The 25,024-nt window shown below is 48.1% G+C and overlaps 5 protein-coding genes across 9 annotated transcripts; 2 read left to right on the plus strand and 3 right to left on the minus strand.

Moving 5' to 3' along the window:
- Positions 1-124: 124 nt before the first annotated feature.
- aadat (aminoadipate aminotransferase) lies at positions 125-4,346 on the minus strand. Of its 3 annotated transcripts, none has more exons than XM_061281013.1 (13): positions 4,210-4,346; positions 3,554-3,732; positions 3,178-3,346; positions 2,976-3,108; positions 2,844-2,918; positions 2,580-2,774; positions 2,315-2,463; positions 2,142-2,238; positions 1,367-1,428; positions 1,226-1,290; positions 1,026-1,132; positions 848-949; positions 125-764 (listed from the first exon to the last, which is right to left on the minus strand). In XM_061281013.1, exons 2-13 carry the CDS (start codon positions 3,618-3,620, stop codon positions 723-725), a joined length of 1,263 nt encoding a protein of 420 aa, XP_061136997.1. In that variant the 5' UTR covers positions 3,621-3,732; positions 4,210-4,346; the 3' UTR covers positions 125-722. The 3 variants fall into 3 exon arrangements, with proteins under 3 accessions (XP_061136997.1, XP_061137014.1, XP_061137006.1); XM_061281030.1 differs by lacking the exon at positions 4,210-4,346 and adding an exon at positions 3,894-4,011; XM_061281022.1 differs by lacking the exon at positions 4,210-4,346 and adding an exon at positions 3,809-3,948.
- On the plus strand, positions 4,162-7,131 carry ino80b (INO80 complex subunit B). The gene is made up of 5 exons (XM_061281069.1): positions 4,162-4,303; positions 4,381-4,546; positions 4,610-4,776; positions 4,849-5,021; positions 5,110-7,131. The coding sequence occupies exons 1-5, from the start codon at positions 4,264-4,266 to the stop codon at positions 5,560-5,562; spliced, it is 999 nt and encodes a 332-aa protein (XP_061137053.1). The 5' UTR covers positions 4,162-4,263; the 3' UTR covers positions 5,563-7,131.
- On the minus strand, positions 6,131-11,439 carry intu (inturned planar cell polarity protein). Of its 3 annotated transcripts, XM_061280943.1 has the most exons (17): positions 11,012-11,438; positions 10,432-10,823; positions 10,168-10,253; positions 9,858-10,037; positions 9,661-9,779; positions 9,445-9,534; positions 9,223-9,300; positions 8,977-9,151; positions 8,437-8,490; positions 8,305-8,367; positions 8,046-8,231; positions 7,843-7,935; positions 7,585-7,773; positions 7,394-7,488; positions 7,127-7,316; positions 6,505-6,635; positions 6,131-6,417 (listed from the first exon to the last, which is right to left on the minus strand). In XM_061280943.1, exons 1-17 carry the CDS (start codon positions 11,023-11,025, stop codon positions 6,306-6,308), a joined length of 2,247 nt encoding a protein of 748 aa, XP_061136927.1. In that variant the 5' UTR covers positions 11,026-11,438; the 3' UTR covers positions 6,131-6,305. The 3 variants fall into 3 exon arrangements, with proteins under 3 accessions (XP_061136927.1, XP_061136936.1, XP_061136920.1); XM_061280952.1 differs by having other exon boundaries at positions 7,394-7,773; positions 10,531-10,823; positions 11,012-11,439; XM_061280936.1 differs by having other exon boundaries at positions 7,394-7,773.
- A 182-nt stretch (positions 11,440-11,621) lies between these two features.
- On the plus strand, positions 11,622-13,542 carry trmt10b (tRNA methyltransferase 10B). Its single transcript, XM_061281080.1, has 7 exons — positions 11,622-11,963; positions 12,071-12,173; positions 12,321-12,454; positions 12,529-12,681; positions 12,934-13,012; positions 13,076-13,143; positions 13,215-13,542. Exons 1-7 carry the CDS (start codon positions 11,805-11,807, stop codon positions 13,458-13,460), a joined length of 942 nt encoding a protein of 313 aa, XP_061137064.1. The 5' UTR covers positions 11,622-11,804; the 3' UTR covers positions 13,461-13,542.
- A 2,836-nt stretch (positions 13,543-16,378) lies between these two features.
- f13a1b (coagulation factor XIII, A1 polypeptide b) lies at positions 16,379-24,719 on the minus strand. The gene is made up of 16 exons (XM_061280962.1): positions 24,577-24,719; positions 24,280-24,505; positions 23,391-23,598; positions 21,985-22,173; positions 21,380-21,628; positions 20,995-21,113; positions 18,872-18,979; positions 18,628-18,805; positions 18,416-18,554; positions 17,820-17,923; positions 17,658-17,746; positions 17,428-17,581; positions 17,092-17,367; positions 16,856-17,016; positions 16,652-16,788; positions 16,379-16,588 (listed from the first exon to the last, which is right to left on the minus strand). The coding sequence occupies exons 3-16, from the start codon at positions 23,572-23,574 to the stop codon at positions 16,447-16,449; spliced, it is 2,229 nt and encodes a 742-aa protein (XP_061136946.1). The 5' UTR covers positions 23,575-23,598; positions 24,280-24,505; positions 24,577-24,719; the 3' UTR covers positions 16,379-16,446.
- Between the last annotated feature and the right edge of the window lie 305 nt (positions 24,720-25,024).

The following is a 25,024-nucleotide window of genomic DNA, read 5'->3' on the forward strand; positions in this document are numbered from 1 at the left end:
GACAGCTTTTGTGCGACGGGCGGCTGTGACGTATGGACGCAGAGTGCGCATGCGCGAATGGAAGCGAGGCAGGAGGAGCAAAGCAAGGAGCGAGTTGATAGGAGCAGAACTACGACGCCCGCCATCTGTTTCTCTGGACTTTATGTCAATTTGAGATTGTATCATACAGAAAGAAAAAAAATATTGCGAGATTGAGGGGAAAACATTTGCAATTCAATTACCGTTTTTTTCCATGTATAATGCGCCCCCATGTATAATACGCACCCTAAAAATGGCATGTCGATGCTGGAAAAAAGCCTGTACCCATGTACAATACGCACCCAAATTTGGACTCCTACTTAAGTCCGTAAATGTAAAATTATTTCAGAAAAAAGATCATCTTTGGGAACAACCGGATGTTATTCTGCCGGTCAGTATCACTGCGCATGCGCTAGCAAACTCGATAGCGAAGAAATGTTTCGGATTTGCGTAGGGTACATTGTGACAGCAAACGAGCAGGTGATCGAGCGAGCCTTGTCTGATACCAGAGCATTGTGTTTGAAGTGAACAGCAGAGAAGAAAGAAAGCGCATCTGTAATGGCGGCCTCCGTATCATATCCGGATTAAAAAAAAAATCGTACCCATGTATAATGCGCACCCCAGATTTGAGGACAATAAATTAGTTACATTTCGCGCATTATACATGAAAAAAAACGGTATTTTTGCGGACAGTTCATCCCAAATCACGAGGCCTCTTTGATGAGTGCGGCGAGACGACCAAAGGCCTGTTGGAGGACAAATGAAAAGATTCTGTGTTTTGTGTAGCGTGCATGTGTGTGGTTGTGTGTTTTTTGCATCACGTGCATACCAGGTCAATCTGTTCCGGCGTGGATAGCGAATACGCCGCCCTGACGTGAGAACACGGCTCGTCGCTGTCGATCATGAACACGCCGCCTGGGACCAGCAGCACCTTTTCAAAAGCAGGACATGTACACACGGTCAAGCAGTCTTCTTGTTGCAAAACTTCTTCATCATGGTGAACAGACCTCTTTCTCCAAGGCCTTCTCCATGATAAGCTGCCTGGTGTCACTGACGCCCATCAGCTCCATCCACAGAAACATCCCGGCCGAGGGACTGTGCCATTTGGCCAAACCTGAGCATGTTCAACGAAATTGCACACGGAAGCAAACAAACTTCTTCTTCCAAAAGTCTCAGGAATCCTTCAGTCTTGTTTCCCGATGCATACCTGTGAGCCACTTGTGAGCGGAGCTAATCATGGCGTCGCGCTGTTTTCTGTAGAACTCACTCACCCTGTCACCAGACGAAGAAAAAAAAAAAACCTGTCTTCCAATATCTGTTTTTTCCAAACACTGCGGGGACGACGTACCCGTCTACGTGCTGAAGGAAGCCATCTTGTCCCCAGCTGTGCAACAGTTGCGACACCATGAGCTGAGAAGGAAGAGACGGACGTGGACTCGCAATCAAACCAATCATTCCAAATGCTTTCAGTCACATTCACATCTTCCCGCAGGCGTCTTGAACCTTCACAATGATTAGCAGAGCTGGGCAATTATTTGAAATGTACCGTTTTTTTCATGTATAATGCGCAAAATTTAACCAATTTATTGTCCTAAAATCTGGGGTGCGCATTATACATGGGTACAAAAAAATATATATATATATTATTATTTTTTTTAAATCCGGGTATGATACGGAGGCCGCCATTACAGATGCGTCTTCCCTGCTGTTCACTTCAAACACGCTCCATACGAACACAATGCTCTGGTATCAGACAAGGCTTGCTAGATCACCTGCTCGTTTGCTGTCACAATGTACCCTACGCAAATCCGAACATTTCTTCGCTATCGAGTTTGCTAGCGCATGCGCAGTGATACTGACCGGCAGAATAACATCCGATTGTTCCCAAAGATGATCTTTTTTCTGAAATCATTTTACGTTCACGGACTTAAGTAGGAGTCCAAATTTGGGTGCGTATTATACATGGGTACAGGCTTTTTTCCAGCATCGACATGCCATTTTTAGGGTGCGTATTATACATGGGGGCGCATTATACATGGAAAAAAACGGTAATTGTGATTTCAATTTTGTCTTCTCTTGGTCATGTGAAAGGATGTGAGAGACTGGTGGCAAGTAGGGCTCACCTGCGTGAAGGTGCTGGTGTGCATGGTGGAGGCCTGGATGTGCAGCACCACCCGCTCGACCAGCGGCTTGGGACCCGTTACAAAGCCCATCCTCAAGCTGAGACGGGTTAAAAAAAAAAATCCAATGAAGACAAAAGTGAGCACGGCGGCCAACGGATTATGAAGCGGAGTACCCCGAAGACAGGATCTTGGAAAAGGAGTCGGTTCTGATGATGCGGCCGTCCACGTCCATGGAGAGGAAGGTCGGCGCCCGGGGCTTGTCAAACTGCAGGAAGTAGTACGGATCGTCCTCGATGATCAGCATGTCGTACAAGCTCGCCAGCTGGGCGCGAGGACAAAATCATCCAGTGAGCACGGTTTTCGAGAAGTTATTTGCATCTCAACAGTTATAAATAGTTTAAAGACGTGCATGGTCATAAAAATCGATAGCAATATCACCTCGTAGACTTCCCTCTTCCTCTGCTCCGTCATGGATGCCCCCGTGGGGTTCCCCCCGTTGGGGATGGTGTAGAGCAGCTTGGGCCTGCGAGCGTCCGACGGGTCCCAGTGGGACAAGACCTCCTTGAGGGCGGCCGGTATCATGCCGTGCTGATCGCTGGCGACGTTGATGATGTTGCAACCCAACGGCTGGAGCTGGGTTGAAAGACACGAGGTGGAGGATGGAAGAGTTTTCAGCCTTTGCGGCGGGAGACGCCGCCTTACCGCCGCCAGTGTTCCGGGGTAGGTGGGCGAGTCCAGCAGGACGTCGTCTCCTGGATTGACCAGCATCTCGAACACCTGCCCGCAATGACGCGGAAGATGAAACGGTGGCGGGAAGCAAAGAGGGGGCGCTACCTTGCAGAGTCCCTCCTGGCTCCCCGTGGTGACACACAAGTCCATCTGTCCCCGCTCGGGACTGTAGGACGCCGTCGGCGGGTCGTGGAGACTCTTCTGCAGGTTCTTCATCCACGTCAGCAGCTCGGGGATTCTGCGTGGAGGTTTCCATGAAATGTCATACAGGCTTTAAAGTCCCAAAAAAAGGTTGCAGTTCACGTACCCGCTGGAAGCAGAGTACTGAAGAGCCCTTTTCATGGACACCCGGTCGAAGGAGACGTCTGGGCCGTTCTTGACCTTGATGGTGGCCGACTCAAAGGGGAACGTGTTGGGGTTGGGCGCGCCTGCGGCCAGCGAAATCAGCGACGGGGGCGAGCGCTGCTGCAGCTCCGCTTCAGACGCACGTGAGAGCGGGGGTTCAAAAACAAATACAAGATTGGGCATCTGCATACTGCATTGTCGGTATTGTGTCATGTTTACCATGGCGGGGTGGGGGGGGGGGTGGTATTTAAAATTGTATATTATATTTTATTAATTGAAAGTGAACACAGTAAACACATTGCGTGTTTTTTTTTTTTTTTTTTGCAGGGCACACTCACTCAGCATTCTGATGGGCGACGGTTTCCTTGCTGCACTGACAGCTGTGAGGAAACGAGCATAATTCATGTTTCCCGTCGGAAGACTTCCTCAGCAACCACCCGGGATCTCCGTTCACGTGTTTCTAATAATTAGATCAGCCTTTTTTTTTTTCGAAACCTCCAGAACTTCTCAACTCCTCCTGTAAGAAAACGGACAAATGACAAGCTGAGTTCAGCACCGTGTCAGTATTGACGCTTGGTTATGACGTCAGTGACCTTGCGTAACTCTAGATCGCTCGAGTGAAGAATTAGTTAATTTCGTAAAGGACAACGAAATGAATAGTAAATAAATCAAACACACGCCAAGTCACGCTCGGAAAGACAGGACAGGACGAGACAAGAGCTCTGCGCGGCTTACGAATTCCAAAATCAGGCGCTCCTATACAGCCCTCTGCCAGTAGAGGGCAGTGAGCGTCAACAAGACAGCAAGAAATGGCCGGAAGTTGATGTTGAACTGCTTGTTGTTAGCGTTAGCTTCTCCCCCGACATTTTTAACTTCTATTTTGTTCTCTTCGAGGTTAAACTCACGCGTTGTAGCCGCCAAATCCCACTTTAATGTTGACGAACATAACACTTGTCGTTATTTTGCAGCGGAAGTCAAATCTTTGCGGACTTACTTTTTATTTTTAGTGCGTTGGCTGCCATGAAGTAGAGCCGCTGCAGTACCTTCAATGGGCAAAAGAAAAGACGTGGCTCATTCCAGGTTTCCCTGTGAGTGCCTGCTCCCTTGATGAAAATATAATGTCTATGTCACATCTTTTGACCCTCCCCAAAATGTTTATGTGCAGGCGAAGGTAACGTGGGGCTGCATGGCATGCACAAACATAAGCATAAGAAACACAAGAGGCACAAGAGGAAGCACTCTGAGATTCCAGAGCCCGTCGTCATCCCTCGCCCGCCCCCGCAACTGCGACTCAAGATCAAGCTGGGAGGACAGACGCTAGGGACAAAGAGGTGAGACGGCCGGCCGGCCGCCCGTTATATTCAGTTGCCCGATTGCTCTTTCGACCCTTCCAGTGTTCCTACTTTCACCGTGCACCCTGGTGTGGCTTGTCCTCCCTCGCCATTGATGATCGTGGACGACGACGACGATGACGACGACGAAGACAACGACGACGACGAGGAGGAAGACGAGGAAGATGACGAGCCCTCTGTGCCTCTGGAGCAGTATCGGGCCTGGCTGGGTGAGAACAAGTAAAAGATATGAAAAAAATGAAAAATCCATGTGCCTGTTCAGACTGTCTTGCCTGTCTCAGATGAAGACAGCAACATGGCCACGTCTCCTCTGCCTGACATGGACTCTGACTCCATGTTGGTCGTGCCCGCGGACGAGGAGGAGAGGTGGCTTGACGCTCTGGAGAAAGGTGAGCTTGACGACAACGGCGAGCTCAAGAAGGAGGTTGACGAGTCCCTGCTCACGGCTCGACAGGTGAGGAGGAAGGAGGAGGTTTGTGTGTGTGTGTGTGTGGGGGGGGGGGGGGTCACGTTTTTACTCACAGACACCTTGCGCCTTTCAGAAAGCACTACTCCACAAGCAGCAGATACAGCCCCTCCTGGAGCTGCCCATGGGCTACAAAGAGAAGGAGATGACCGTGGAGATGATGCAGAAGCGGGAAGAGCGCGCTCGCAAGCGGCGCTTGCAGGCGGCCAAGAAAGCGGAGGAGAGCAAGAACCAGACCATCGAGAGACTCACCAAGACCAGCAAGGCCAAGATCAAAAGCACGCGAGAGAAGAAGTCCAAGCTTAGCCAGTGTCCCATCGTCCGCTACAGTGACTCGTCCCGAGGCGTGACCATCTCCTTCCCCGCCGGCGTCCCCGCCCCCGCGCCGCACCCTCCGCCGCCTCTGGTCCCCCCCGTGAGCTGCGGGGTGAGCGGCTGCTCCAACCCGAAGAAATACAGCTGCTCCAAAACGGGCGTCCCTCTGTGCAGCCTGCAGTGCTACAAAAGGAACATGCAGGCAGTTTGTTGACAGGTCTTCTTCTCACTCATGGACAACCGAATAACATGACTTTGAGGAAAGAAGAGCCGCTTGCTTCAATCTGGTAGTCTGCCCCAGTTGAAGTCGACTGTGAAGATAGTTAAGGAAATGTGTAGCTTGCAAAATCTTCACTGCTCCTTTCCTTGGCTGGATTTCCTTTTTCACACCCAGAGTGCTTTCTTTAAAGGAACCAAGGTTATTATAGTTCACAAAAAGTCATTAAATAACTAAAAAAAATCACATTCACAAACCTTTTTAAAAAAAAAGTGCTTAATCGTGCGTTTATGAAACTAAAATTGTAATCAGTGAAAATGTTCATTTTTTCAATTACCGTAATTTTCAGACTATAAGTCGCACCGGAGTATAAGTCGCACCAGCCATAAAATGCCCAAAAAAGTGAAAAAAACAACATATATATGTATATAAGTCGCTCCTGAGTATAAGTCGCCCCCCCCCCCCAAACTATGAAAAAAAATGCGACTTATAGTCCGAAAATTACGGTAAGCTTCAGTTAGTTTTGAAAGAATTTTGCTACAGAAAAAGGAAGGTCACACATTCATTTGATAATTACGCAATGCTTTTTTTAATCGTTATTCTCGCAATAGTCAGATAGTCCACATGTGAAGAAAAAAAATCTAAAAGTATTTTTGTAAAGTAAAAAAAATACTAAAAGTATTTAATAAACAAAACAAAAACAACAACCGTCAAAACCAATCTCAAACTAAGTCACTGCATCAAGTGGCCAAACCAAAAGAGAGTCTGAAGGCCATCTCCACAGGAACCTCCGGTACAGAGTCGTGAAAGCACACATAGAACTCTTGAGGAACGGGCTCCAGCAACAATCGCCTGAAAGGTGGAAAGAAAGTGAGATCCAAACGTAAGCTCAAACGTCTACACGGAGGAACGTCGCCTTCCGGTCCCGGCCGGACCTACCCGATGACCCAGTACGTCAGGGTGGGTGCGGCTTTCCTCTGTTCTGTCCGGTTTTCAGGTAGAAACTGGAACAAGACTCCGTGCTCTTTGACCGGGCCCACGCCACCAGGCCGCCCAGCCGCCCGCTGCCCCTAAAGGGGCAAAGGGCACCACACAAAAATGTGCCCGTTTGTCATGATTAAGTTGCTGCTGCCCTGTGTGTTCATCTCCAGTTTTTGGAGGATTTTTACCGTAATTTTCGGACTACAAATCGTGTTTTTTTTTTCCATAGTTTTATGACTTACATATACTCAGGAGCAACTTATATACATAAATGTTTTTTTTCCCACTTTTTTGGGCATTTTATGGCTGGTGCGACTTATACTCCGGTGCGACTTATAGTCTGAAAATTACGGTGATTCTGTAAAATCCATGCTGCTAGATAGATCAAACTTTGTGCTAAACATTTGTTTCAATATGCAGCGTATAATTCTATCTTGTGTGTTTAAAAATTTTGTTCTTTGGTTGAGCATTTATGTTTCAAAGCATTCTGAGGTATAAAAATTTCAATATTTTCTTCCCTTTTTTGAAGTGTCAGTTTTACAGTCGAGTTCAAGTGGGTGGAATAAAATAAAATGCTTACTTGCAGCGACATGTTTTCTTTGAACACGGCCCGAATGGACAGGCAGCAGCGGTGAAAGTTGCGAACGAGCAACGGGTGAACGGATCCGCCGAGCTGAGCCTCGTCCGTTAGCGTGGGCCCGATGAAGATCCCCTGGACCGTTTCCATGAGCAGGTAGTGGAACAAGATGTTCTCGGCACCGACGCTCAGCCTGCCGCGCACACCGTCGGACGGGAAGGTTCAGCTCGGCGTGGAAACCTTAGCCGCAAAATGCGGGGACGCGCAAACCTGCTGGCGCCGGGCATCTCGTCCGCATCCCTCCTACTCAGAGTCTTCATGAGTGCGCTCAGGTAGAACGGGTTGGACCGCTTTGTCCACTGGGCCTGATGGAGGAAGAAAAAAAAAAAATGCAACAAGCAATGATCCTCATGGCAGGGTGCTTCGTTTGTGTCGAGTCGTGGAATCGCTGGAGAACTTGCCCCGGTGTCCGTGTGTCCCTCACCCCGCCAATCTTGGGTCTTCTCCCCAAACGGGCCGTCTAGATGGGCCTGGGACGGGCCAGCTTGGAGGAACCAGTCTGCACAGAACAGGCGCGGAGCAGCGGGGGCGTTCAGGCGATCTTCGACAGCTTCCTCCAGAATCTCCAATCGTAGCAGCGTGGCCTTGGCCTGAACACGCGGCGTGGTTAGCGACCCGCCGCAGACCCGCAAAGTGTCACGTGGCCGCCGGCGCCGCACCTGATCTACGTAAATGCAATCGGGGCCCGGAGATGCATCGGAATGCCTCGCGCAGCTTCTGGCCTCCAGCAGCACACACTGCAGCCAGCAGCCCTGACGGAAACACATTTAGCAGAAAAAAGTACTCAGTTCCTACTACTATTTCTTCCCCGACTTTAGTCAATTCCTCCATCCTGAAGGTTCCTTTTGACTTTGCTACTCACCAAGCCCACAATGAGAAGGAAGTGTCGTCGAGGAAGGGGACCCTGAAGAAAGACCTCGCGCCAGATGAGCAGTTGGCCCGTCCGCCGCCGCCGCCGCCGCTCGGCGGACAGCAGGCGGTAGTGGCGAATGTACAAACACACGTCCAGCAGATCCTCTTTAGGGAGATGGCTGGCGATCAGGTACGACTGTTGAGTGCAAGCCCCAAAACCTTATTCACCACTTTGAAGGAAAGAGCTGCATGCCCAATGTTGGACTCACCTTGTAGAAGAGACAAGAGCCCAGGATCCCGTAGAGACGCCTCAGGCCGAAGGAGTCCTCCGACTGACGGGCGAGGAAAAGAGGCGACAATTGGAGATCCGCGCAACAAGTGGAAAATGCACGCCGGCTCACCATTTCTCCAAAATCAGAGGCCTCAAAGTCACTGAGCACAGAGTCCACGTTTGTCTGCAAAGAAAAGGATTGATTACATTTTGAAGGAGAATTGTATTGATTACATTTTGAAGGGGAACATTCAACAGCATACATTTATTTGATGTTTGACAGTAAAGCCCCTTTTATTGCAGCTGTTGGATTTGTAGTTTTGCTATTGAGCCATTTTTGGTCGTCTGTTAACTCCATTTGCCACTAGATGGCGACACTGTGTCGGACAGAATTGAAACGACCAAGGGTTTCAACTCAGCTTCGTTTTTGCTGAAGATAAACGAATGTGAAACATTTTTTAGTGCTGCTTTTTACGCCTGCAAAAAGTGATATGTAGGTTCATTTCATAATGTATATCTATTTCGAGTGTGAGTTTGTTTAAAAAAAATAAAAAAAAGAGTGAGACTGTCAACCATTGCGTTCGCTTGCTCTCCCTTACATTTTTAATTTCTGACGCTTTTAATGTCTTTTCAAATCCTTTCAGCGCTGAAAAGCGATGTAGTCTCTCACTTTGACTTGTACGGGCAGCGTGAGCCAGCGCACGGCCGGCAGCCCGTCCAGGAAGATGTTCTCGGCGTCGTCGGCGGGCGGCGCCGGGGGAGAATCTGACGGTCGTAGGAGCCGCAGGAAGAACAAACGGAAGAAGTGGTCCAGCTGCACCGTGCCCTCCGTCTTGCCGAAGGCCCTACGGGAGAGGCACCCGTCAAACGCGACGTCGAGCGCTCGCGGTTTCGCACATGCGTACGTGCGACCAACCTTTCCAAGGATCCATGCGTGAATTGTAACGTCCGCACGACATCGCCCACCAGGGATTGCAGGCTGAGCAAAGGAACCCTGAAAGGAAATTTGACAATGCTTCGAGCATCAGACAGGAAACTGTTTGCAATGTAAAAGCAATTTTTGAGCCTCAACATTGCAATCTTTTTTTTTTTTTTTTTTTACTAACACTCGAAATAAATGAAAAAATCTGCCCTATACCTCTCAGCAGGAAGTCCAAGCACCAGCAGGGCGTGGCCTTCTTTCCAGTAGCCCACGTGCACCAGATGCTTGTCCAGCAGCAGCGTGGAACTAAAGGAGCAGTACCGAGACATCGGAACATATGACTTCAGTCCTAACGACTTCACCCCGGCCGGCTCCCAGGATTGCTTTTGAAATGTCAAAAAACGACAGCTTCCCTCGTCCGGCCGAGCGTACCTGACCACGTGAGCTCCCGTGACGCTGTCGAGCATGTCGCACAGCGTCAAGAAGATCCCTCTGGCGCCCTTGAGCCGGGCGGCCGCCTCCGACGCCGGGTACTGGTACAAGATCTCCTCCTGCGTGCGGCAGAACGGACACGGCCGTCTTTTTAACGAAGGCACGAGATACGGCTTCTGACGGACTTTGAGATGGACCTCGTCCTGCGGGGACTTGGTGTCCATTTTGAGCGAGAGGTACATGAGCGCGTGCGGGATGCGCGCGGCAAACATCTGCGTTTCGGACCCGTCATCCCCGAGGAGCGGACGCGTCGGCGGGCTGATGGAAGGTGCGGCAGCGCGGCTCGAACTCCAGGGTGTCGCCAAGGTCAGCCTCACCTGAAGGAGGAGGAGGAGATACTTTTCAACAAAACAAACATAGAAAACAAACAAAAAATAAAATCACCCTCCATTTTAAAATCTACAAATGTCAAAATGACTCCAATTTTTGCTTTTGCTTCTCCCACACCTGAGATGGTTCCGCAATGCCCGCCAGAACTTGCTCGATGTTTTCAGCGTTCACCTCCACGTTGCCCACGGCAACGAGGACATCGCCTAAAGGGCAGAGCAGTTTGATGAAATGAGACTAAAGGCCCTATACGGGTTCCGAGACGTCACCTAGTTAGGCTCACTGATTACTTGACGTGAAAAGTAATGACGTTATTGATTGTGATTTTAAAAGTAACTCGAGTAGTTACGTCACCGATGGCAACGGCCCACATTTTCCTCTCACCAATTAGGACGTGACCGCACTTGCTGGCCGGGCCGCCGGGAATCAGGCCGTCCACCGTCAGTCTTTCCTCCCGTCCCATCGCGGCGCCATTCCGCTTACCTGGACGACGCACCACCCCGAGCAAAGCCTCCAGCAGAGGGAGAGCACCCGAGTCACCGACGCCTTTCGGGTTGAGGTAGACCCACGCGGTCCTGAGCTGCGTCTTTGAGACGGACCCTGATGGCATCCCGCCCTCCCTCGTGTCTCCTCGATCCCCGGAGTCACGTTTTCCTTCCGAGATCCGAGCCCGCGAACTTCGGTCGGCCGCAGCCTCCTCTTCTTCTTGGCTCAGCTCCAAATAGAAGAGCTCGCCATTTTTCTGGACGTTGTCCGGCCATTCGGGTTGCGGGTCACTGGAAGCGCACAAGTTCATACGTTAGAACATGGATAAACAACATCAGCCCATAGACTCGATGCTTCTGAACAGACATAAAACATGATCACGCCTTAAAAAAATGAAATCACTGCTTGATTTCCTTTCTTGTCTGTGCTTCATTATACATCCATTTTTAAATGCATCTTCGTTTTTTTTGCTTCTTACTTGCTCGATGACATCTTGTCCCCGCGACAGTCCTCAAAAGAAAAGGCCACCCGCCATGTCGGAAGAGCTCCCTTCCCTCAGGTGTGGCGTCCACGGTACTGAGCAACACAGGTTTCGTAAGTAAGTCACTATTTAAGGAGGAAAAACTCAGGAACTTCGACTTCTTTTAAATGATCCAGTCTCGCGCGGGACACAGCGCTGTCGCCTTGGTGACGTCACAGTTGAGCCCGTCACAAAATGTCCTTATTATTCTCTTCGTATATATCATCACAAAATGTCCTGAAATGTCCTTATTATTCTCTTCGCAATTGAGTATATCGGAAATGCCTAATTTGATTCTTGAAATTGGTCTGAAATTCCTGCTTGTTGTTGACTCAAATTTCACTCGCTCGCTTCCTGTGCAACGGTTTTAGTTTCCGGCTAGGAACATTAGTCATCAAACTTCGTGTGGCATAGTTTCAGTGTGTCTTTTTTTTCTTTTAATCCGGTAAATGATAAAACTTTTCTGTGTACGTACCATGTGAAATTTGTAAATATGGTTACTCATGGAATCAAATCTCTTTTTAAAAAGTACCCACAACACCACTTGTCTGGTGATGCCGGATTGGCAGCCAGCGTGACGTCATATACGGGCGACAACCAAGTTCAAGAATTGTTTTGGTTTCTCGGTCCTGTTCTTTGACTTGTTTTCCTTTTTTATTCATTTTTGTCAGCAGTTACAATTGATATGCAGCAGCGCTAATATTTATGCTTATTAATTATCGACGATTTATTACCGGTCGAGTGTGCTAAAATGACTGCGATTGTATCAGAGTTGAATGAAGAGCAGACAAATGGAATTCTCGAGATGATGGAGCTGCTTTGCATCGACGTGCTGGAGGAGGAAGACGTTTCGGATAAGGTCGAGGATGTGCTACGGGGCACACCCGAGGGAGAGCAGGCCCCCTTATCAGTACGTTTTCAAATTGTTCGATTCCCCAATATAGCAACCGAATGACAACAATGGCAGTGCTAGCTGCCCTCTGATTTTGTTCAAAAGAAGCTCGTGTGTGTTTTCAGAAGAACGTGTTGAGGAAGCAGCGGCACTGGGAGAGGAAGCTGGCGGCCAGGAAGAGCAAAAGAAAGGAGGAGAAACTGAGGAGGAAGCTCAATCGGCAAACAGGTAAAGATGACAGGAAAGCAAACTCCACATTTCCTCCTCTCTTAACTACCGTAAATTCCGGACTATAAGCCGCGACATTTTTCCAAAATTTTGAACCCTGCGGCTTATAGTCAGGTGTTAATTTACGGTATTTGTGCGTATGAAAAGAAGCAGACGTGGAGCACCCTCAGCTCACCAAGCGGGTCATGAAGGCGGTCACCAAGGAGCGTTTGGCCGAGGCTCGCTCCAGTGGCGTCAAAGTGTGCGTTGACCTCGCCATGACCCACCGCATGTCTGACAAGGTGCTCACGAGTCTCTGGAGCGCTGCTTGTCGGAGACGTTTTGATTCGACGTCACCGGGTGTCTTGTGCCGTAGGAGACGAGTCGGCTGGCGGCCCAGTTACGGCGGCTGTATGGGTCCAACAGAAGAGCGAGCAAACCCTTCCATTTGTTTTTAACCAGCTTTTGCGAGAACAGTCGTCTCCTGGCGAAGTGCGTGCGCATGAACGCCGGCTTCCTCAACTACAGCGTGAGTCAAGTTCAATTTGACATTTTTGTCCATTTTAAGCGAGTACCGTAATTTTCGGACTATAAGTCACGTTTTTTTTCATAGTTTGGGTGGGGGGGCGACTTATATACATATATATGTTTTTTTTCACTTTTTTGAGCATTTTATGGCTGGTGCGACTTATACTCCGGTGCGATTTATAGTCCGAAAATTATGGTAATCCCCTAAAATTGCCGACTTCAATTTGACAATTGCCATTTATTTTGGTCACAGTTGGAAAGAACAGAGCAAAGCTGTCTGGACATTTTCCCTCCAGGCAGGGTCGTCTACCTCTCGCCCGACGCGCAAGAAGGTTTGTCAAGTCGCCCGGTGAAGCACGAGACCACCACGCTCAGACTAGCATGTGTCCTTTCAGCTTTGGAGCGAGTGGACCACAACACGGTGTACGTCCTCGGAGGACTTGTGGATGAAAGCATCCAAAAGGTGTGGTTTTTATTTAGTTTTGACTTTTTTGTTTATCAGTGATCATTTGTTTTGGTTTAACTTCTGTGCAGACGCTGAGCCTGTCCAGGGCCGCAGAGCTGGGCGTCCGCGTGGCCCGGCTCCCGATAGACGAACACATGGAAAAGATAGCCAACCGCAAGAACTTCCACTCCAAGATTTTGGCCATCAATCAAGTCTTTGACATTCTGCTGGCCGTGTGCGACACGGGTAGCTGGACGCACGCTCTGGACAAGTGCTTCCCTGCGGGGAAGGGTTTTGCAGTCGCACCCACACATGACCAGCAACAAGACGAATAAGAACAAGAGCGCAAACGTGGTTTTCAGTACGGTAAATGTTATTTGTGAAAAACTGCTCCTTCATAAAAATGAATAATCAGAACATTTGGTTGTCAGAATTGTGACTCGTATCAATGTGGCGAAATCTGGGCTAAATAAACCGAACCTTCGATGAGTAGCGTTCACAGCATAGGCCAGGGGTCCCCAAACTTTTTCCTGTGAGGGCCACATAACCTTTCCCTTCTCTGATGGCGGGCCGGTGGCAGTTTGTAACAGAAAAAGTGTGACGATCGTAGGGGAGCTTAAAAAAATTATTGTTTTCCAGAAAGCCACACATAACCAAATAACGGTTATTTAATAACCCTTTCCAGGTTCTTTACAGAAAAAAAGTCAGGAAACAAATAATAACACTATTAATGAAATAAATAATAACTAAACCCTCTCTGAGTTCTTCACAGAAAAAACAGGAAATAAATAACTAAATAACTCTCTCTGGGTTCTTCATAGAAAAAAAACCATGGAACATTAACTTTCTGTTGTGCCATGCACAATCTTAACAGATAAAAGTTCAGCTCAGTTGTCAGAGCAGAACCTCTCTGACACATATGAGCAGTCTCTTAAAGTTCTTGTGTTCCTTCCTTATAATCCTTTTGTAGGTTCCAGTAGGCTTGTAGATACTGCTGTCTTTTTTGTTAACGTTTGATAGTGCGTCATAGTCTGGAGTAAAATTTGTTGTGGCAATTCTTAGGCGAGATCCGAGGTGTTGGTCCGTTTACCTCGATCTGTGACGGGTAGATGTTGACGTTCATGTGGCTGAACGTCACGTCGCGTACGTCGAGCCAAATTGGCAACTCTTTTAAACGCTCGGCACTGTTCACCCTGCTTTACTTGGGCGACATTTTAACGGAAGGATTCCAGGGGAAGGTTTGTGGGTGGCTTTAGCGCAAAACTGCATCTGAAAGCTCAGCGCGCAAATTACAAGAATGCTGTCGTCACAGCCCACGCTCTAAATTCGGGACTGATACAAATAGAGCGCGAGTGCGCCATGTCCGTACACGCACTTGTGAGTGTGCACCGAGCTTTCTGACACGGCTTCCGGTAGTAAATGCGCAGGCGAGCGCTTCCCCATCTACTGGGGAAACGCAGTCATTGCAGGCAAAATGAGCAAAAAAAAAAAAAAAAGTTTAATAATACAATTTATTCAGGGTTGGCGGGCCGGATTAAACGGTCCCGCGGGCCGTATCCGGCCCGCGGGCCGTAGTTTGGTGACCCCTGGCATAGGCGGTCCTTCATGCCAGAATCCGGAAATGTGAGGCGGGCCGCTGACGGAACTCCTTCTTGAGGATAAAGAGGACCAGCTTCTTCACCCACCATGACTGAAGGTCCAGACAGACTCGTTCACCACTCACCAGGGTGGCTCTGATCCGAAAGATGGACGGCGTCAAAGCACTCAGTGGCATTTTTCAGCGGTGGTACAAAATGTCCATCCATGTGATAATATCGAACACAACCCTTGGATTTATAGAAACAACGAGAGTTTTAAATGTCAAGGAACCTCACATCAGCTCCTTCTGCGGGCAATGCGGCCCCTCGGGGACCATTCTGATGCTCCGCAAGTTCTCCGGTGGGATGATCTTGGTCTCCATCCGCAGGCAGCGGCAGTGTGGGTTGTAGTCGCGACTGGTGCCTGGCGTACGTGGAGATATTTCAGAAAGCTCAAATTGCTTCCTCAGACTTTGGAAGAAGAAATGCTCTTACCGCCAACGAAGGCAAGCAGGCTGCCAAAGGTGAGCAGAGCGCAGAGGTTCATGACGTCGGGTCCGCTCCGAGATGTGTTGGACGTGCGTGCGCCTGCCTTCCCGCCGGGGTATTTAAGCGCCGAGAAAAGGCCTCCGCCCATTCGCGCGCGTCACTCAACAGGTCATGGGACAGGCAGAAGGACCTCGGGAATGACTTGGATCTCAACTTCAAAGTTTCTCTTCCTCCTCACGACTTGACCCGAAAGAGCCAAACGCTCACCTGACGAAGCAAAGTAAACAAAAACAAAAGAGGGGATCTCCTCTGCTGAACAACGGCTTCCGGGAGTCTCTTAAAATACAAATACGTACAAATAAAGTTTTTTTTCCTTTTCCTGATGACTTTATATTTTTCCTCCCTAAATTTTAAAAAAAGACACCTACCTCTAAAACTTTTGCGGAGGGGGTAAATTTGTTAAAACAGTATGACTCGACAATATTACATGATAAATATAATCATATAATACAATAATATAATATAAATATAATAAATAATAAAATATATGAATATAATATAAATATAATATAAATATAATATAAATATAATATAAATATAATATAAATATAATATAAATATAATATATAAAATATAATATAAATAATATAAAAATATAATATAATTTTTTTTAAAAAAACGGATTATATTTATTTTTTATATTAAAAAAAAAAAAACCACCAAAAAAAAAACGTCCATGGCCCCATTTTGTGCGTCTGAAATGAAGGAAGCAAAAAAAAAAAACCCACGGTCACAGTTGAAAACACAAACGATGTTGATCCGGACGCACAAGAAGCCGCACATCATATTTAGCATCTATGGTACGTCCAGTCAGACATGTGACAAGCCTTTTGTTTCTTTCGATTGCGATCCGATCGTCCTACCTACTCATGTCTGTACTTGTAAAATGTGAGCAAGCTCTGTTTACGATCAATGGCAACTTTCACATCCTTATTCTCGCGGACGCCGCAGGGCAGGCGGTCGTGACCTCGTGACGGGCGGGTCGTAAGCGTGCTTGTTGGGGAAAGAACGACGACAACAACCCTGATGACTTCAAAACAAGGGACCTTCAGATCAGGGACAAAACAGCTCTTCTTGTTTTCTCTTCAACTTTGAAGATGTCACAGTAATGCACTTGTAGACACGGCCAGCTGCCACTTATTTATTTCCCAAAGACAGCGCCTAATAGAACAGAGCAGGAGGTTCTGGCCTTTCCTCAGGCCTCCACCGTGAACGTGGCCTGGCCCTGGACCTGCGTGAGAGCGCGACAGTCCAAGTTGGCGATCAGCGTGCTGGCGCCTGCTCGCTGCGGGGTGAAGAACTCGCTCCAGGTGAGAGACGCGCCTCCGCTGAGAACCCTGACGGAGGTCCGATGACGTCACACACCGTAAGCCAGACTTTGAAACGCGGCGTTGACCCACCTGTAATGTTTGGATTTGAGAAGCATGAGCCCGGCTCCTTCCATGCGAATGTAGACGTCCTCCAGGCTGGTGCTCAAGGGGTTGCTGAACTCCACCGTGGCCATCATCTCCTCGCTGACCCTGGCGGGGCCCGTCACCTGACGCCGGGGCGGATGGACGGGATGAGCGTTTCCGTGGCCGCCTGGACGGGCCTCGGCGCCTCACCTTGACCGTGAGTTTGGGATTGTGCAGGCGGACGATTTTCATGGCGCTGACAATCTGTCCCGTCTCCACAACCTTCCCCGTCACCATGAAGTGCAGGGTGGACTGCTCCACCAGCGACTTCATGTACTGCTTGGCCTCCACCGTCACCGATTCCTTAGCAACTGCGGGGGAGGGCGGAACCGGGCTGTACTTTAGTTTGAAAACAAAGTCCAACTCACGCCGGGCCTGGGACTTACAGCCGTTGGGCCCGATCTTGACGGAGGGCGTGGTGAAGAGGAACTCGGAGCGGATGACGCCGGTGTAGTAGAGCACGGTGCCGCTGACGTACGCTTCCACCGTCCGCCGAGCGTCGCTTCGATTGACCAACTTCAGATTCAGCTCAAAGTCGCGGCCCACGCTGACGTCCGCGTTGGACAGGACCAGGTCCACCTCCGCCGGAGGCAGGTCGGCCTTCTCCCGTTTGCAGCTGTACGCCTCGGCTTTCTCCAGGACCGTGCGCTCCTCGGCGCTGCCTTCAGAAATGTTATTTTGTTCATATTGCTCGATAAGCCAACCTCACTTCTCTCAGCCACCTTCGGGGAACTTGTACTGATCCGTGATGTCACGGCGACCCGAGCCGCCGGGAGCTTGGGTCAGAACCAAACGGCCGACGTGGCTGCGATTCACCTTGACCGGCACCGTGGTGCCGTCTTTGCTCCGGGAGTAGAACACCATGTCGCTGTTCACCTGCGGCCGGGCCCAAAGGATCAAAACACGGCAATTTCTATCGAGAGCGCCGATCGAGTCCGCGAAGCCGACCCACCTCGGCAAATACAAAGGCGGCGTCGAAGGGGAAGCAGATTTCGCCGTGTTTGATGGCGTAGACGGACGCCGGCCCGCATCTGTACAAGCCTTCGGGGTTGGGGGGGGAGGGGGCGAGTTTGGATCACGATGTCTCAAGAGCGAAGCAACCTGTCCCATTTACCATCGCTGGTCTCCTGCGGTGTGGCGTCCACAACCTGCCAGCCGCCGAAGCCGAGCGGCAGGTCCGGTCTGGACATGTAGCACTCGTTCCAGGAGTGATAGTTCCTGGCAGAGAGGAACATCAAAATGGAGCTCACAAGGTCCCATCAAAAATTACCGTTTTTTTTCCATGTATAATGCGCAAAATTTAACTAATTTATTGTCCTAAAATCTGGGGTGCGCATTATACATGGGTACAAAAAAGTTTGTTTTTTTTTCTTTATCCGGATATGATACGGAGGCCGCCATTACGGATGCACTTTCTTCTCTGCTGTTCACTTCAAACACGCTCCATACGAACACAACTCGATCACCTGCTCGTTTGCTGTCACAATGTACCCTACACAAATCCGAAACATTTCTTCGCTATCGAGTTTGCTAGCGCAGGCGCAGTGATACTGACCGGCAGAATAACATCCGGTTGTTCCCAAAGATGATCTTTTTTCTGAAATCATTTTACCTTCACGGACTTAAGTAGGACTCAAAATGTGGGTGCGTATTATACATGGAGGCGCATTATACATGGAAAAAAACGGTAAATCAAAAAAAGTGACCTACCAGATGGAGTCTCTGGTCCGGCTGCGATCGATCCGACCGTTTTCGTCCAGGATGATGTCCGACCTCAGGTTGCCGTCGTTGTCGTGGGCCGAGAAGTAGTTGGTGACGACCCGCGACGGAATCCCCAGGCAGCGCAGGACTGACAAAAGAAGACCCGAAAGCAGCGGCTTGGCACGGACGGACGCTTTCTTTTTTTTTCTTTTCTCACTCACATGTGTTGAAGACGGCGGCGTAGACCCAGCACTGCGCGTAGCACACGGGCGTCCCGCCGTTAGCGTAGGTGAGGAGGATTTCCGTGCTGCCGGTCCAGGCGGTGGGCGGCACGCCGTACGTGTAGTCGCCGCTCCAGTTCCCCACCAGCACGCCGCCGTCGTCGTCGCGGGAGTCCAGCTGTGGACATATTTGAGCAGGTCAGGGGGATTCCGTGTAAGCCAGCGAGTTACAAGGAGCGCTGACCATGGCGGAGGCCTGTCTGGCCACCTTGACCGGGTCGCCTCTGTTGACGAGGGGCATCTGGCACCGGTCCAGGATGTACAGGCACGCATCCAGAACGCCGTAGTTGAACTACACACGGGAGAAAGACACAGTTGTTTGTATTTTAAATAAATGTTTACGTTTTTTTGCTCAATTGTTGGGTCAAATAATATGTGAAGTTGCTTCTTTTAAAGCATCACGTTTGTTTTAGGAATAAATATCAAATAGAAAAGAATACAGCTTTGTTAAATGTGAAGTGGCTTCTTCCATTGGTTTGATTTCAAACCACCACAATTAATAAATACAAAATATATAGGTTTGGAAATTGACACTACATAATTGTAGGGGTAGGTTTGTTTTAGTCATAAATATATATCGTATGTAGGTTTAAAAATTGACATTAGGGGGTAGGTTTGCTTTAGGAATGAATGAATGAATGAATGAATGAATGAATGAATGAATGAATGAATGAATGAATGAATGAATGAATGAATAAATAAATAAATAAATAAATAAATAAATAAATAAATAAATAAATAACATTCAAATGAAACATTCATATTAAGGAATTTTTAGTTGACAAAATACTCAATTGTTAAGATCGATATAACCGCTCATATTAAAGACTTTTTTAAGATACCGTAATTTTCGGACTATAAGTCGCGTTTTTTTTTTCATAGTTTGGGTGGGGGGGGGCGACTTATACTCAGGAGCGACTTATATACATATATATGTGGGGGTTTTTTTCACTTTTTTGGGCATTTTATGGCTGGTGCGACTAGAGATGCACCGATCCGATATCTGGATCGGATATCGGTCCCGATATCAACAAAATAGATGGATCGGGTATCGGAAAATACAACCGATCTGTGAGCCGATACTTTCCTTAATCTATTGGGACGCGGGCTACGTCATACGTCAGCAGCACGTGTGCCGCATGCCACGAGAGTTTTCTAAACAAACGCAAACATGGAGCGAACGTTCGCTTCTCTTCCCCGGGTTGCTAAGCGGACGTCAAACCATGCGCGTTCGCTTCTCTTCGGGTTGCTAATGGGACGTCAAAGGCTGCGCGTTCGCTTCTCTCCCGAATGGGGGGGGCTAATCGGATGTGAAACGCTGCGTGTTCGCTTCTCTTCCGGGGGGGTGTTAATGGGACGTCAAACGCTTTGTGTGGCGGGCTCTATCTAGTGTGGAAACTGAGAAGCTGAGCTCAAGCTTCTTGTGCGGGCCATATTCAATTATGTTTTCAGAATTTGCTGCGGGCCAATAAAAACTGGACCGTTAGTTTGGACACCCCAAATTTAGAGCAAAGAACTGTGTAGTCTGCCTGATGCCATTGCCTTTGGTCTTTTCTGTTCCACATGTAGAGTTATGTAGCTTGTTAAGTTTGAACTGGACTGCCCCTACACCTGTCTATGGACCCCGTGGAGGCTATTTTGTGTGTTTTGGGGTGTTCTCTTGTATTGAGGGGTGCTGGTTGGCCGCTGTTACTTTTTTTCCTTTGTCTTTTAGCTTTGTTTTGCTTTGATGGCTTTTATCTTGAGCACTTTCTGCCTTTCTTTGTGGCACCGTTGTGTGGCAGCCTTATGAGAGCCTATTGAGTTGCGCTCATGCCATCTGTGTGTCTTTTGTATACCCACTCTGTGGTATGAATACGGCTGGGGCCTGAATTTCCCCACCCCTGGGGATCAATAAATATACAATCAATCAATCAATCAATCAATCAAGTCAACCATAATATCGGATCGGTATCGGGTATCGACCGATACGCAAAGCCACGGCATCGGTATCGGTATCGGAACTGAAAAAGTCGGATCGGTGCATCTCTAGGTGCGACTTATACTCCGGTGCGACTTATAGTCCGAAAATTACGGTAAACTTTTTCGGGGTCTTCCAAGCCAACTGCAGTAGAACGGGGGTGTCAGTTTATTTGCAGTTCTGGCAAAATACACTTTTTTTACACTTTAAACCATTTCCAAAATATTGATAATAATGAATCAATAATATTGGATTAATCGATTTTGGCTGAAAAAAAAATGCCACTTAAAAAGCAAACCCAGAGCCATGTATGACATGCATGTGTGTGTGTGTAGTTTGCCAAGCACCTGGCCAAAGTTCCAGTGTCTCTCGGCGATATCGTCATGGGAACCGTGGTAGAGGATTCCCGTCTCGCTCATCACGCACTCGTCCCGCTCGGCGTGGTCGTCCAGGAAGACAGCGTCGGCTGGCCACACGAAAAGCCACGAGGGGGCGCTCACATGCCAGTGGGCACCACCGCTTTCGGCTCTCTCACACACTCCTCAAACATTTCCCTGAGATGCTGTCACCACTCGGAATTTGAAAGCATCTCTCACGCGCACACTCGACTTAACTTATCCTATGAAGTCCGGAAATAGTCACATGACCAACTGGAAATCAAGCCACTCACACACCAACTGGAAAAATTGTGAGCATATTCCAGATTTCAATGCGACGCGTGAGAGGACTCACCCGCCATCCAGGGGTTGAAGAGAACATAGACGTAACGGCTCTTGTCCCGCGTGGTCCTGCGGATGCCGTAGGGGGTCGCCACGGCCACGTACAGCTGGTACTTGCCCACGATGCAGTTGGCGGCGGGCGTGACGCCCACGCTCAGCACGTTCTCCCAGCTCTTGATGACGCGGCTCGGCCAGGAGCTTTGTTTGTCCTCGTCGGGGAAGACGGGAATGTAGGTGTTCTTGCTGTATTGAGGACTGGAACCTGGAGTGATCACGCCAGAGGTTCTTACAGCCAAAAAGGGTGTGAACACTTATGCAACCACATCATTAAAATGCTATGTTTCTACTTCCACTCTTTACATTTCTTATTTGAGCTACAAACCTTAGTCTTGTTGTTTTAGATCACAGAGACCTCATTGGAAAGGGGGGTGTAGACTTATGCAACCACACGGTTGAAATGCTATATTTTTACTTCCATTTCAAAAATTTCATTTGAGCTCCAAACCTTAGTCTTGTTGAGACCTCATTAGAAGGGGGGGGGAGGTCGACTTTTGATATCCACTGTATGCCACTTGCTAATTTAAACAACGTGTGTGTGTGTGTGTTGCGTAGGCTCACCGATAACAAACTCCACGGCAAACTTGTCTTTGTTTGGCTCATACGGGCGGTTAAAGGTGATGTCGACTTGGAACTCTTGCCCGCGACGAATGATCAGATAATCGCTATTGTACGAGGCCGTGTGGTGCTCAATCTTGTTGGCTTGGTCTCGGCTCTTCATCATGTCCACGTCCCAGATGTCCAGAAACTCTGCACAAACAACACACAGAGTCATTGTCTCCACCCACTTGCGTTGCATCGCCCCCAACGGTGTGTATATGTGTGTGTGTGTGTGTGTGTATGTATATGTGTGTATATATATATATATATATATATATATATATATATATATATATAAAGTGGGACGACTTTATCGCTATATATATATATATATATATATATATATATATATATATATATATATATATATATATATATATATATATATATATATATATATTTATATTTTTTGATTTTTAGTTTTAAAATTTATTTTATTTTTACACACATAAAAATAAAAATTAAAAAATTAGAAATTAAATAAATGAGATCAATTTCAAGAGGTGGGTGTCATGCTACACCAGCAAATCACAAAATTCTATCATTTGGACTTGATTTGATTTGTGTCCCAAACATTTATTCAGTTGCAAGTTGGACTTCAGTGTTATTCATTCGGAATCCTTTTTCAAATACAAGTTTTATTTGCCTATCAATTACAGCAAATATGGGTACTTTGACTACATCAGGACTACCGTAATTTTTGGACTATAAGTCGCGTTTTTTTTTCATAGTTTGGGTGGGGGGGCCACTTATACACATATATGTTTTTTCTCACTTTTTTGGGCATTTTATGGCTGGTGCGACTTATAGTCCGAAAATTACGGTATACATTTTCGTGAGTATTTCATCGATTTAAGACTTGGTACAACATATTTGTGTACATCTCTGAGTACACAGATAACTTTTAGCTCAGAGTAGATTGACTCAAATTGAAGAGTATTTAGGTAACATTAGGTTTCAGAAGCTTTATTGGTGTCGATGTTAATCATCGAGAAATCTATCAAATGACATTCTTCCAAAGGAAAAAAAAAACGATGACCGAGCAATGCTGCTTTACGCGACCTGTCAAATCAAACGTCAACGGTGACAAGCTATAAATAAAGTGGGACGACTTTATCGCTTGGATTCCGATTAGCCGTGACAATTATCAGCTGCCAAGCGGGCCTGTCAGGCCGGAACAGAGCTTTGGCTGTCCGTCGGGCTGTCAAGTGTCCTGTCAATCAAATGCACAAAGCCCGGCATGTTTGTGGCATGATAAGTTGCGCGGGCAAAAATAGCCACCCTCCGTATGTAGTACAAGTACAGATAACTGTCCCAAAAAAAAAAGTGCTACGTTAGCAACAACTGGAAGTTTGCCAGCAGCTCACCGGTCAAAGGCGGAAGTCCTCTGGGCCCGACGGCGCCGAACAGCTCAAACTCGGGGATGTCGGACTCGTCCGAGTTGGAGTTGGCGGCGGGACCTGCGCTGCGGCCTCGGCTGCTCACCTTAAGGCGGGGCCTGGCGGGAGCGGGAAGGGCGGTGGACGGGTCGCTAACGGAGGTGTCAGACATGTCGTTTCGCTCGCTGAGGGAGGCCTGCAAGAGAGGACAGTGATGTCATCGCTTAGACCGCATCATGGCAGGAAAGGTAGGAGGACGCTTTAAGGATTGCTTCGAAATGAGCTTGGGATGACATCAACGACGAAAGAACATGGCCCATCCATGTTCTTTTGGTCTTGGCCGTCCACAGTCGTGGCTTGGCGCTCACTCGAGTGACGCACATGCTCGCGATTATCCTCACTGACTCACTCGCGCAAATCCCTCAAACGTAAATGAAGCCTCCTACAAACTCACCAAAAAGTAACTTACTTTATGCTCAAGTCTCAAGTTGCCAAAAAAAAAGTCAAAAGAGCTGAGCTGAATTTCAACAAAGCTTGAAGTCAGCCAGTTGTCGCTGCAGCATTTCTGCTTTTTGAGATCGATTGCGTCATCGGAAGTGGCGCAAACTGCAGCTATCGTACACGTGACGTGAAATCATGCCGAGCTCCGTCAATTCGGACCATCTGCGAGGACGTGAATGCGTCCGCTCCCGCTCTGTGATTGGATGACGAAAAATGTCATGCATTTCTAGTCCAAGCTCACAAATAGCAAGTCAGGTTTTTGGTGTCAAGTCACGTGACTCAAGTCCCCTACATCCTCACAAAGACATATTACAACATCACACGCAGACATTTTCCAAAACAAAACGGGCACGTTTCGGAGCAAAGTGGTTCTTACCAAGAGCGTTGCGCAAAGTGTCTTCCTTCGAGTGTGGACGCACCTTGGTGAAGGATTGAAAGCTTGTGCCTGACCTCCTCACAGACTTCTGCTTAAATAGTTAGTCCACGTAGCTTTCCTTGTGCGTAGCAGTGGTGGGCAGGACCCTGAAGGGGGAGGGGGGGCCCTCCGTCAGTCACTCAGTCCAACTTTGAGAAGGACGTGTGGAATCTGAGGTCTGCTGCTCCTATGATGGAAAAAGAAATCAACAGCAGTGACCTATGATGGTTCTCAGCGGCCGTGAGCTACTTCACTGACCACAATGCAGAAGATTCCCTTCATGACTCGTCGCCTTGGCGCTCGACTCGTCGGTGGGGTGGGCAATCCATCACGCTAATCCGCAGCAGATCCCGATACGGGCCCGGCCCATCTTGTGTGCGTCCGATGAGGAAGCAAGAAAAAGAAAAAAAACCACACACACACACAAAAGCCCCAATGTGAAAGATCTAAAAGTATTAATAGGCAATCTAAAAAAGCTAATTTGGATCCAGGAATTACAATTCAGGTCAAACCTGCACACAAAATACATATTTATCATACTTCTGTCATCCCTGGACAGGTGAGTAAGCAAACTGTAGCTTTCCTACAAGTGGCAAGGTAGATAAATAGTGAGAAATAGTGTCATTTTTGCTGTTGACACTGATAATAACGAGAAAACACCGCCGACATATCAATGGAGGCGAGCGTAGACATTGGCAACGCAAGA

The sequence above is a fragment of the Syngnathus typhle genome, linkage group LG1 (assembly GCF_033458585.1).
Source record: "Syngnathus typhle isolate RoL2023-S1 ecotype Sweden linkage group LG1, RoL_Styp_1.0, whole genome shotgun sequence".
NCBI classification, from domain to species: domain Eukaryota; kingdom Metazoa; phylum Chordata; class Actinopteri; order Syngnathiformes; family Syngnathidae; genus Syngnathus; species Syngnathus typhle.

Excerpts from the sequence above, each read along its gene's own strand:
- aadat (XM_061281013.1), bottom strand. The coding sequence starts at position 3,620 with ATGAATTATGCTCGTTTCCTCACAGCTGTCAGTGCAGCAAGGAAACCG. Across the intron at positions 3,109-3,177 it reads CAGTACTCTGCTTCCAGCGG|AATCCCCGAGCTGCTGACGT; the intron begins GTACGTGAACTG and ends ACCTCCACGCAG. Across the intron at positions 765-847 it reads CGCCGGAACAGATTGACCTG|GCCTTTGGTCGTCTCGCCGC; the intron begins GTATGCACGTGA and ends GTCCTCCAACAG.
- ino80b (XM_061281069.1), top strand. The coding sequence starts at position 4,264 with ATGGGCAAAAGAAAAGACGTGGCTCATTCCAGGTTTCCCT. Across the intron at positions 4,547-4,609 it reads CAGACGCTAGGGACAAAGAG|TGTTCCTACTTTCACCGTGC; the intron begins GTGAGACGGCCG and ends CGACCCTTCCAG. Across the intron at positions 5,022-5,109 it reads CCCTGCTCACGGCTCGACAG|AAAGCACTACTCCACAAGCA; the intron begins GTGAGGAGGAAG and ends TGCGCCTTTCAG.
- intu (XM_061280936.1), bottom strand. Across the intron at positions 8,491-8,976 it reads CGCTGCCCGTACAAGTCAAA|ACAAACGTGGACTCTGTGCT; the intron begins GTGAGAGACTAC and ends TTTTCTTTGCAG. Across the intron at positions 7,317-7,393 it reads GAGATGCCCGGCGCCAGCAG|GCTGAGCGTCGGTGCCGAGA; the intron begins GTTTGCGCGTCC and ends TGTGCGCGGCAG.
- trmt10b (XM_061281080.1), top strand. The coding sequence starts at position 11,805 with ATGACTGCGATTGTATCAGAGTTGAATGAAGAGCAGACAAATGGAATT. Across the intron at positions 12,682-12,933 it reads CCGGCTTCCTCAACTACAGC|TTGGAAAGAACAGAGCAAAG; the intron begins GTGAGTCAAGTT and ends TTTTGGTCACAG. Across the intron at positions 13,144-13,214 it reads TGGATGAAAGCATCCAAAAG|ACGCTGAGCCTGTCCAGGGC; the intron begins GTGTGGTTTTTA and ends ACTTCTGTGCAG.
- f13a1b (XM_061280962.1), bottom strand. The coding sequence starts at position 23,574 with ATGTCTGACACCTCCGTTAGCGACCCGTCCACCGCCCTTCCCGCTCCC. Across the intron at positions 17,924-18,415 it reads CGGACCAGAGACTCCATCTG|GAACTATCACTCCTGGAACG; the intron begins GTAGGTCACTTT and ends CCTCTCTGCCAG. Across the intron at positions 17,368-17,427 it reads TCAGTACAAGTTCCCCGAAG|GCAGCGCCGAGGAGCGCACG; the intron begins GTGGCTGAGAGA and ends ACATTTCTGAAG.